At 37.1% G+C, this 11784-nt stretch overlaps 1 protein-coding gene across 1 annotated transcript in view; it reads right to left on the bottom strand.

Annotated features, from left to right (window-relative positions):
* Positions 1-1235: 1235 nt before the first annotated feature.
* LOC101993403 (probable ATP-dependent RNA helicase DDX60) overlaps positions 1236-11784 on the bottom strand; it is a 90451-nt gene continuing 79902 nt past the window's right edge. Inside the window, exons 34-37 of the mRNA XM_013354693.1 lie at positions 11308-11450; positions 6451-6602; positions 4812-4874; positions 1236-1335 (exon numbers count right to left, since the gene is read on the bottom strand). Of these exons, the coding sequence (XP_013210147.1) occupies positions 1236-1335; positions 4812-4874; positions 6451-6602; positions 11308-11450 (458 nt within the window). The remainder of the gene's footprint in view (positions 1336-4811; positions 4875-6450; positions 6603-11307; positions 11451-11784) is intronic.

Raw genomic sequence — 11784 nt, 5'->3', positions numbered from 1 at the left:
CGTTACATATAATCGTGCACTTTTAAGAAGACGCCAAATGGCAAAAATGAGCTCACTCCTCTAAAACTCTATAAGCCAGGTTAGAGTTTGCATATAGGGGTGGGGGAATCTTCTTTTCCCATCTGGACTCCTGAGTATAAGCATTAAGTTAAAACTAACATGACAATAAATTTCACATTGTGTAACGTTCCACTGGGTAGCAATTAGGAGGAGCTAGGCAAGATCCTAAATGTCTCTGTTTACAGCACTGCTGTAACATTTAAAGAATGAAAGGAGTTTAGACTGCATCCCACACCACCACCAAGGCAGAGATTCAAACATTGCTCATGAAATGCTACATCATTTTCAGTAATTAGAATTTTATTTTGCTTCAGGAATAAATGAACCATAACCATTTATTTAATCACTACAACCTACTTATGGTAACACCAAAAAGAGCATCGTTCAGTGAGATGCCCGAGTAACAGAAAAGACTCATCCTTTGTTTTGAGGATTCAGTGTTGTAAGTTTGATTTGAGTGTTTCAGATAGATTCTAGAGTTGAGAATTGAGGCCAAGGCCTCAATGAAGAATGATCCAATATAAATAATTCTAAAGAATGAATGATACCATGCAAGTGAATTATTAGATTAATACATTTCACACAAATAAAACCAATGAGGTCATTATTTCAACATTCATGTATATACAATTAAAATGAAACAAAACATTAGCAATATGTTTCTTTTAAAGCTTCACAAAAATGAATAAAAATAATTTTTACAAGCAGCTTATTTAGTAAGATTTACTATTTCAATAGATAACTCTCTAAGCAATATAATCTTTTATGTTTATTAGAAAGAATGTGTTACATTTTTAGAATACTGAAATAATTTCTTTTCTATTTTCATTAAACTTTTTACATCTATTAACAGTGAAAATATTTTAATACAATATTTGTTTGGGTCTCACAGAGTACAAAAAATCTTTATACACATATATGTGCAAAATCCTGCATTTTCTCTTTTAATCTTTAATAATTTGGAGACATAAGCATTTTTAGTCAATCATTTAAAGAAACCAAGACTTAGGCATACCAAGTGGTACAACCAAGGATGCTCAGAGCCAAGCACAGAAAGTTTCTTGCTCATTCCATTTCATTGTGTATGATTTTTTGATCATCAATAAGAATAAAAAAATACATAACTTCCAAAGCTTATATGGTGATATTTTAGGTGATTTACACAGTTTTTCTTTTCACACTTTTTTAAACTTCTCATGAAAGGACTCAGACAATTGTTCAAATGCTAAAACAACGTTGTCTTCTTCATTTTCACACAGTTCACGTAAGGAGACACTACAAATAGAATAATACATATATATACTATTAGTCAACCGAGGGTCACGAGTATTATAAAAAAAAAAAGGCTGTCCTGTAAAGTGATGAAATAGTATTAGCAAATTACAAGGAATACTGATAAAAAAAACAAATTTATTAACCAATTAATGTATATAAAAACAAAAAAAGAAATCAAATGCTACTGTGGAAGAGTGACTCTCAGATGTAAAATCCCAAGCTTGGAATGCAGACGCAACTGACTTCAGAATCAAAATAACTGTTATGCCCAGATCACAGAGTCCCCTCAAAACCAACTAGGGACTGAGTCCTGTATATTAAAACAAAGAGCCTGAGCCTCTATTCTTACCTAAGTTTGCAAATTTGGACTGTCTGTGTGTCCGATGTATTGGAGTAGACTGAGAGCCCCGAGTTCAGTTATGTTTGAGTTTTTTTAGCAGCAAAGTTGGGGGTGAGGAATTTATAAATATCAGGACTCCTGATTGACTGCCGTTTGTCTATGGCTAGAGTTAGGGCTAGATGTTCTGTAGGCCAGTGGATATGCTCTGCTATCACGCCCTATGGGCTCTTATCTTTAGGTACAACCAAATTGTAATTATAATCCTGAATTTCATCTTTGGTTCTGTGTTTGTGCATAAAGAACCAAAGTGTCTTTTAATTAGATGACCATTTTAATTAATAAATACATTAATTGACAAAAAAAGAAATAGGAAAATAAGAGACTGTACTGTTTTTATTACAAAGGATAATTGAGAGGCTACCACATTCTATGTCCTTGGATCCTTGCTCCCTTAAATAGTACAATAAAAATTTCTTTTCTTTTCACTCTATATCTTATGGACATACTTTGTGGAGTTTTTGTTTTTGTTCTTGTTGTTTTCTGGTAGGTTTTTAATTTTTCTGTACTGTGTCCATAAAATATTGTAATCCACAATAGAGAAGAAAAGCTTCATTTCTTTTTCCAGGTAGGTGAGAAAAAAAATAAAATTGGGATGTGGCCAGTAGTATAATGGTCCTCATCTAATCCAGATGTCCTCACCTAATTCCCAGAAACCTGTTATTGCATTAGGCTCCATGTCAATGTGGAATTACCATCACAGATGAAGCCACAGGTAATAGTTAATCTTGAATGCAGGGGGTAATTCTGGGTCCTCTAGGTGGAGCTATGGATTTCCCCAAAGTGCTCATGAGTGTGAGGAAAGTGAGAACTGATGTCAGACGGGTGGAATGTGGACACTTGATACACTCTCAGCTATCTCCACTGAACATCCCTGACCTCAGAGCCATAAGGAAATAGTGAGCAGGGAACCCCTAAAATGATGCCGACAAGCCCTAAAAATTGGGAAAGAGACAAGGTTTTCCACCAGAGTGTCCAAAAACCCAGTTTTATCCATTGGAACACACTTTGACTTTTGACCTACATAATAATAATATTTAAATAGATTTATATCATTAAGTGACAACTTGCTGCATCAGCATTAAGAAACTGGTACAAAGGCGTGAAGAAAGGAAAAAGAAACAGAGAACTGAACAGTTCATAGAGAGTAACCTTGGCTGAAATCAAGCCCATCTTATTTGCCTTTCATTGTTTAATATTTTGCCCCTACTAGAGATACATCTTCCCTAGGCCTTTATTCATCAACAAACTGAAATCTCTATCTGTGACATTAATTTACTTCTCCTCAGTTACTGACTAATCATGTAACAATGGTGATGACGTCTTCTGATATCCACATGAATGATATTCTCTGATATCCACAATATATAAATTCTATGTTTTAACTTCCCCACAAATGTCACTTTCACAAGGTAGTATGTTTGTGTGTGTGTGTGTGTGTGTGTGTGTGTGTGTGTGTGTGTGTGTAAGACAGACAGATAGAAAGAAAAAGAGAGATTCATTAACAACAATTTAAACCTTGGTCATCTTTACCAACTATATGAACTTCAGTATCAATGTTTCAGTTACAAGTATTTGTAGAGTTAATATCCTGAATCATTTCTTCTGTTTCCTTAGTTCAGACCTTCATTCATTTCTGACCACCCTCACCGTTGCACACTCTGAGACAATCTGAAACATCTCCACCACATAGAAAGACTGTAGATCTACGCCACACTCACATTCACTGTTCTGTGTCCATGATGCTCAAAATATGCAGACCTAATTCTAAAATGTAACACTGAATTATCTTCCTGAAACAGACTCAGATTTCTCAGGAACCATAAACTAAATTAAGAATTCTTTCTTTAAGTTGCCTTGTTCACAGTGTCATATCACAACAACAGAAAAGTAGCTAATACAAGGACTATAAGAGCAGAAGTTAAAAATCCTTGTACCTCAAATGTTTAAAAGTATCTCAGACCAATGATGCAGCCATGTTGGTTAGATGAATGAATGAATAATGTTCTTTTCTTTTTCACCCTGGCTTTGGACTCAACTCTAGTATCTCTGGAGGCTACTGAGTTGCTCTTAAGATTATACTTTGGATAACTACATGCCACCTCACCTAGAGATGCTATATGTTAGTGATCTCAACTTGGGGGACATACAACAGATATTCTACATATCAAATATTTACGTTATGACTCATAATACTAGAAAAATTACATTTATGAAGTAGCAATGACATAATTGTGTCGTTGGGGGTCACCACAACATGAGAAATTGTAATACAGGGTCACAGCATTAGGAAGTTTGAGAACCACTGCTATAGATGAACAAAGCTATTCCCTCTGCTCTTGTATGCCTCAATTTCACACTATGTGTGTATATGTGTCTAATTCAGCTCTGATCAAGGAAATAAATCAAATAACTGTTTATTAAGGATGTAATAATGATAATATTTATGATCACTTTGAATATAGCCATGAGAAGATAAAGAACCCCTGTTAAAGTATTGAAAAACACTTAGTCCTGAGGGACTGGGATGATGATCATTTTACATGGCCGATGGAGCCTAAGGATGGGGTGCTCATATAAAGTTTAATATTGCTTGTGATTAATTGGGCTTTGTTGCATATCAAAACAGGAAGTGACTATGCACTGAGAGACAAACCTCGTAGAAAAAATATAGGTTGTAGCAAGATATTCGAGAGGAAGCACATGATATAACCTGGAGACCTGATGTTACATCAGAAACATTCTGTGTTTAACAAGATTTTGCAATTGAGACCACTGGGAATATCAGGATGTGGTATCAGTGATGCCCTGGACTAGTTTCCTGTTAGTGTTAGTGCCTAAGCCTGAGACTCTCTCTGGATAGATCTTAACCTCCAAAGTACTATGTAATTAATTATACTACAGAACATAACGAAGAGGTTGTACATATGGGGATTCATAAGCCCTCTAGGAAGTGGAAATTAATAGTATGTAACAGGTTCCATGATACTTTTCCATACCTAGATCATGAAAAAAAAAAAAACCTCAACATTTTAAAATTACAATTAAATTTCTGAAAAATAGGAAACATGTAACATACCTGATAGATTTAATGGTAAGGTTAAAATCTTTCAACAACTGGTAAGCTTCCCCTTGATGTATCCTAAACAACAGGAAAACTGATATTATTGACACAAAATTATTTACTATAATTGATTACACCTAAAAACTATAGCTGTCTTAGCCACGATAACACAAGCTGTTTCCTATGTTTGTTTCTTTAATTGTTTTGCTTGGGGTTTGGGTTTTTTTGTTTGTTTGTTTCTTGGTTTTTGAGTTTTTTAAATGGGTGGCTCACAACTGGTCAATGTGCTGCGGATAAATGACTGCTGAGTACTATACCAGTTTGGAACATCTGTGTCACCTCACCAAGTCAGGACATCACAGAAGAGGAGACAAGAAGAACAAGAGCTGGAAGTGAAGGGAGTGCTGTGAAATGCCAACTCCAGGGCATGGCATGACTCATGACTGCCAGCAGCTGAGGTCACCTGCACAGCTTCTGTGCAAGAGAGGAACCACTAACATCAGGCATGGATGAGAGAGGGACCATTAACATCAGGCGTGGATGAGAGGTAGGTAGGCTCATAGGACATGTGAGGTAAAGAAGGGAGAATCGTTTTCTTCAGGATTGTAGTCTGGTGGGCCCCTGTGCCCCAAACTAATGCAGGCAGCCCTCATATAACTCAATGGGTCACAAAATGAAAGAAAACAAAGTTCCAAGACTCAGAATGGGAGGATGATTTGCTGGGCTTAAGGGCTACAATTGGGAAGAGATAAAAGATGTGAATAAAGTATAGCTATATTGTTTTATATATAATTATGAGATTATCAATGAATACATTTAAAAAAATATTATGTGCTAACACAACAAATGCTTTCTTGACAATAATAAATCAGGTTGAATAGACAAGAGTATTATAGGTTTCTGAGGACTATCAGAACTTTTTATATCTTATCTTAATAAGTATTGTTCAAATTTTTATGTCACACACATATATTTATGTATATTTAATTTATATATTTAATTATTATATTTTATATAATAATATATTTATATATGTTTAATTACTTAGTGTATTTGCCTATAGATGTTTGTGTTTACCACTTGGGACAATATTTCTCTTGACATAAATATCTAATATACTTAGCATAACTAATTATTTCTTGAAATTATCAAGAGAGAAGATACCTATTTACCTGGTCAAACCTCACAAGGGATCCTTGCTTATAGTAGTCAAGTGCATATGTGTTACATAGCAGTTTTCTTCCTTGACTATCCAACTTTTGTGGCCACAACACAATAATTGTGTGTAGAGTGACCTAAATAATACTTGGTCTTATACTTATAGAAATGGCTTCTCTGACAACAAACTAAAATAACTGTCTCAGAACCAGATATGAAAATGAGATACTTTATATTCTCTCTGGCCTTAAGCAATACCAGATTGCTACTTGTCATTAAAATACCAAATTATGCTTACGTAGAACTGTAATATAAAGTAATATATTTTAAGTATATATTTAGGTTAAGTCAGTTGGTATAAATGCCAACGTTTTGCTGACAAACTAGAAATAAAAATAGCATAGTATTTCATCATCTTTGCCATCAGTCTGGAAGTGAAAATCTAACATACTTAGCAGGGTTAACCATTTCTTGGAATTATCAGGAGAGAACATACCTATTGTCCTGTTCCAATCCCACAAGGGATCCATGCTTATAGAAGTCAAGTGCATATGCATTAAGTGGCAATTTTCTTCCTGTAATATCGAATCTGTGTGGCCACAGCACTGGGGCTTGAGTATGATTGATACCAATTGTGTGCAGAACGACCTAAAAATAGAATTTTTGAATGGCTATTCACAAGGAGAATAAGGCTTTTGACTTAGAACTTGCAGTCATTTCATCTTCATCAATGCTCTTCAAGAATGCTCTGTTGGTAGAAGAGCAGCTGCCTTCTGCACACACTGAGGCAGAGCATCCTAGGGCATGGATTAACTCCACCCGTGAAAAGCACTGTCCCCAGAGCATGTCAATGGCAAGTCCACCAGCCTTGCTGGAATAGAGCAACACTGACTAGGAAAGAAAAGATAAGTGAAAATTTTCAGGTCTCCTTAACAATTCAGAGAATAACTTTGCAAACAGGGTTTCAAAGAGCAGGAGGCCTGCAAGTCACAAAAGAATATTAGACTGAACAAGTATAATGATTTTCAGAATCAACATTCAGAATTAAAAAAAGTAGAGAGTGGATTTTAGACAGGCAAAGTAACAGCTTCACAGAGTTAAACAAATGCAACACAAAAGAATGCAACCCATCTTTCCATTAGTAACCAAATGTTTTACAGCATAAAGAAATGCAACACCTCTTTAACGAATATTCTACAACACTAGAGAGGGTTTGGGAGTCATGGATAGTAGACATGAACATTTTAATACTTCTATTTTCTTATGACCCAGAAAGTTATACCTAAAAGAAAGTGGCACACATTACCAGATACTAATACCTGTTTGTAGCAACGGAGAATTAAAAAGAGACCAAACACAGACAGAAGGCAGAAAAATACATAGTTTTATATTATGAAGTATTATGGTATGTGGAAAACAAATTAGAGCTTCATGTCAAAACATGTTGCGGTATAATGCTTTTTTATACTGTAAAAATTTGTCTCCTCATAATGGTTTACTAAAATGCCAAATGGTCAGTAACCATGCAGGAAGTATAGGTGGGGCAACCAGATTAAGAGAATTCTGGGTAAAGGAAAGACAGAGACACAGTTGTTATCCAGAAGAAGAGGAGGCAAGATAAGAATGCTGTAAAAAAGGTGTCAAACCATGTGACTAAACTAGATAAAAATTATGGGTTAATTTAACATGTAAGAGCTAGTTAATAGTAAACCTACACAAATGGGTGAACAGTTTATAATTAATATATGCCTGAATGTGTTTATTTGGAATTGGATTACTGTAGAACCAGGCAGGGAAGAAACTTCTGTCTATAAATGATACCCAAAAGTTTAATAAAAATGTCCAGGGGTAGGTTGATTCTGAATTTCCTGAGAAACTGCCACACTGATTTCCAAAGTGGTTGGACAAGTTTGCATTCCCACCAGCAATGGATGAGGGTACGTACCCCTTCCTCCACAACCTCTCCAGCAAAGGCTATCATTGGTGTTTTTGATTTTAGCCATTCTGACAGGTGTAAGATGATATCTCAAAGTTGTTTTGATTTGCATTTCCCTGATCGCTAGGAGGTTGACCATGACCTTAAGTGTCTTTTGGCCATTTGAACTCTTCTGTTGAGAATTCTCTGTTCAGTTCAGTGCCCCATTTTTTAATTGGGTTAATTAGCATTTTAAAGTCTAGTTTCTTGAGGACCCAGCAATACCACTCTTAGGAATATACCCAAGAGATGCCCTATCATATTATAAGGGCATTTGTTCAACTATGTTCATAGCAGCATTATTTGTAATAGCCAGAACCTGGAAACAACCTAGATGTCCTTCAATGAAAGAATGGATGAAGAAAGTGTGGAATATATACACATTAGAGTACTACTCAGCGGTAAAAAAACAATGACATCTTGAATTTTGCATGCAAATGGATGGAAATAGAAAACACTATCCTGAGTGAGGTGACCCAGACCCAAAAAGATAAACATGGGATGTACTCACTCATAATTGGTTTCTAGCCATAAATAAAGGACATGGAGTCTATAATTTGTGATCCTAAAGAAGCTAACTAAGAAGGTGAACCCAAAGAAAAACATATAGTTATCCTCCTGGATATGGGAAGTAGACAAGATTGCCGGGCAAAAAAATGGGATCTTGGGGGTGGGGTGGGATGGGGGTAAGGGGAGATGGGGAGAGAAAAGTGAAAAGGGGAAGATGGGGGGAACTTGGGGAAATGGGATGGTTGGGATAAAGGAAGGATCGATATGGGAGCAGGGAAGTATATATCTTAATTAAGGGAGCCATCTTAGGGTTGGCAAGAGATTTGAACCTAGAGGGGCTCCCAGGTGCCCAGGGCGATGTCCCCAGTTAGTTCCTTGGGCAGATGAGGATAGGGAACCTGTAATGAGCCTATCCTATAGCCATACTGATGAATATCTTGCATATCATCATAGAACCTTCATCTGGTGATGGATGGAAATAGAGACAGAGACCCACATTGGAGCACCGAAATGAGCTCCCAAGGTCCCAATGAGGAGCAGAAGGAGGAAGAACATGAGCAAGGAAGTCAGGACCGTGAGGGGTGCACTCACCCACTGAGACAGTGGAGCTGATCTATTGGGAGCTCACTAAGGCCAGCTGGACTGGGACTGAAAAAGCATCGGATAAAACTGGACTCTCTGAACATGGCGGACAATGAGCGCTGATGAGAAGCCAAGGACAATGGCACTGGGTTTTGATCCTACTTCATGCTCTGGCTCTGTGGGAGCCTAGCCAGTTTGGATGTTCACCTTCCTAGACCTAGATGGAGGGGGGAGGACCTTGGACTTTCCACAGGGCAGGGAACCCTGACTGCTCTTCTGACTGAAGAGGGAGGGGGAGAGGAGTAGGGGGAGGGGAGAGAAATGGGAGGAGGGTAGGGAAATGCGAGGCTGGGAGGAGGCAGAAATTTTTTTTCAATAAAAAAAATAAATAAATAAAATGTAAAATATCAAAAAAAATGTCCACATAAAGCCTGAGCTAATGGGCCAGTCAGTTTTATAACTTATGGAGACCTCTGTGTGATTTTCTTTGGGACTTGCTGGCTGTGGGGTACGGGGTGGAAGAAAAGCTTCAACAAGCCAGCCCTCGTATTACAATGAATGTTTGTCTTTATTTAGTGTGTTGGTTACGAATTGCCATGGGCAAAGTTAAGGGAAAAAAAAAGAGATTAGATTCTGGGTCTTGTTTTGAAAAGAAAAAGGAAGAAATGCTGTACACTATAAAGATTTGTCACTAGTACTGGTTTAATAAAATGATGATTGGCCAGTAGCCAGGCAGGAAGTATAGGCGGGACTAAAAGAATTCTGGAAAGACAAATGGCAGAGGAGCAGTTGTTATCCAGAAGCAGAGGAAGCAAGATGAGAATGCTGCACTGAGAAAAAGAACCAAACCACATGACTAAGATCTAAGAATTATGGATTGATTTAAGTTGTAAGAGTTAGTAATAACTATAAAAACATAGATGAATCTTTCAGATATTAAACTAAACACGGGGAAAGATACTTTTAAGAGAGCACAATTAACCATTTCTTCTCTTTTATATGATAAAACAGAAGCATAAAAATAGTCATTTGGAAAATGAATTATTTTCAGAAGAATTTGGAAATTTGGGTAACTTTAGTGGAGCACAAGGAAATGAAATAAAGGAGAGGCATGTGTCCTCAGTTCATGGGTTTCTACTGTGTGTATTCCTCTCTTCCTGAGCCACCCCGAGACACTAAAATGTAGCACTAATCTAGCAAATACTACAAGTAAGTCAAATTTCTAAAGAAGGCAACTTATTCTAGTAAAACAATGTATATAAAGTGGATTGGGTTAAAAAAAAAAAGGAAGGCTATGGTCAAGTAAAATAAGTATAAATCCCTATGCCAGATGTTTCAAAATGAAGGAAACAGGCAAAACTGCTTTCTATAACTCCATGGGCAGTGAAGATAAGTGAGAACGAGCTCATACATGCACCGATGTCTCTTCTAATTGACGCTGATGAACGTGTGTGGGAATGAGTTCATGCATGCACCTTCTAATAGATGCTGATATTGCAGCAACAAGACTCATATTTTTCTAGCTAATTCTTATTGTATAAACACCCATCTGAATTTTCATTGAACTCTTATATGTAAAAAGGAAATAAAGGTGATTGTTATATTTCATAAATTGAGTTAATTGCATACTAAATGGAAAAGAGAATTATTGTGCTATTGTCTTCTCCCTCCTCCTCTTCTCCCTCCATTCCCTTCTCATCTTGAAACAGGAAGGCACTATAGCCTTGCCTGAAACTCATGTAATACTCCAAAATGTAGCAGTCCTTCTGTCTTTCTGAGCATCCCCAGTTATGTGATAGGCATAAGCCATCACATCCATCTTGGGAAAGGAAACTATAATGCTTAAAAATAAAGTGTTTATTCAACATATGTAACTACCAATCTCTTACATATCCAACCAGTTTTTTGCAATCATCCAAGCAAATTAAAGAAATCAAAACTCCTAAAAATTATTTTTTGTAAAATTATTTTTTCCTGATATGCCTGACTAACTGATATATATGGGAGGCCCACAATTTTCTGAAAAGAAAGAGTGTATGGCTAGCAGGTTAAGAGGGAAGGTTGGGGGGAAAACTAGGAGAAGAGGAAGGAGGGAGAGAAAACTGTTATCTGTGATCAGGCTCAGAAAATTAATAAATAAAAATATTTTTTTACAATGGAAAGTACAATGTTTTATCATTTGTATGCTAGCATTCCACAGCCTCGACAGCAGTCTGTTACAGTACACCACTCAGACTGGAGCAAACACCCAGAGAGACTGATTAATGAACATCACAGTTTACTTACGTTATCTGAAACTCCTGGACGAAGCAAATCCACATCAAAGTTTCCAGACAGACAGACAAATGGTGAAACTGCCATCCTTCCTTCCCTGCAGCTCATCAGGTGAGACGCAAGTGGAGAGTCTTCACGGTCCTTACCTGTGAATTCTGACCCGAACAGGCTGAGATAGATCCCTTTTGTTCTTCCTTTAGATTTTATTTTTAGACCATGTTGGGGATACCCACAGAAACAGCAGACCTGTGCAAGTGGGAGCTCACTGACTCTGGACTGACAGCAATGGAACCTGCACAAGACTGAACTAGACCCTCTGAAGCAGGTGGCAGCTGTGGTTTGGACAGTTTGTGGGGGACAGTGGGACCAGTGTTTATTTCCTACTGCATAAACTGGCTCTTTGGAGCCCATTCCCTATTGTGGGACACCTTGATCATCCTAGATACAGGGTGGAGGCCTTGGTCCTGCCTCAAGTGACTTTGTTGACTC

Source organism: Microtus ochrogaster, unplaced genomic scaffold (assembly GCF_000317375.1).
Source record: "Microtus ochrogaster isolate Prairie Vole_2 unplaced genomic scaffold, MicOch1.0 UNK61, whole genome shotgun sequence".
In the NCBI taxonomy this organism is placed as follows: domain Eukaryota; kingdom Metazoa; phylum Chordata; class Mammalia; order Rodentia; family Cricetidae; genus Microtus; species Microtus ochrogaster.
This window is presented reverse-complemented; position numbering and strand designations above follow the sequence as displayed.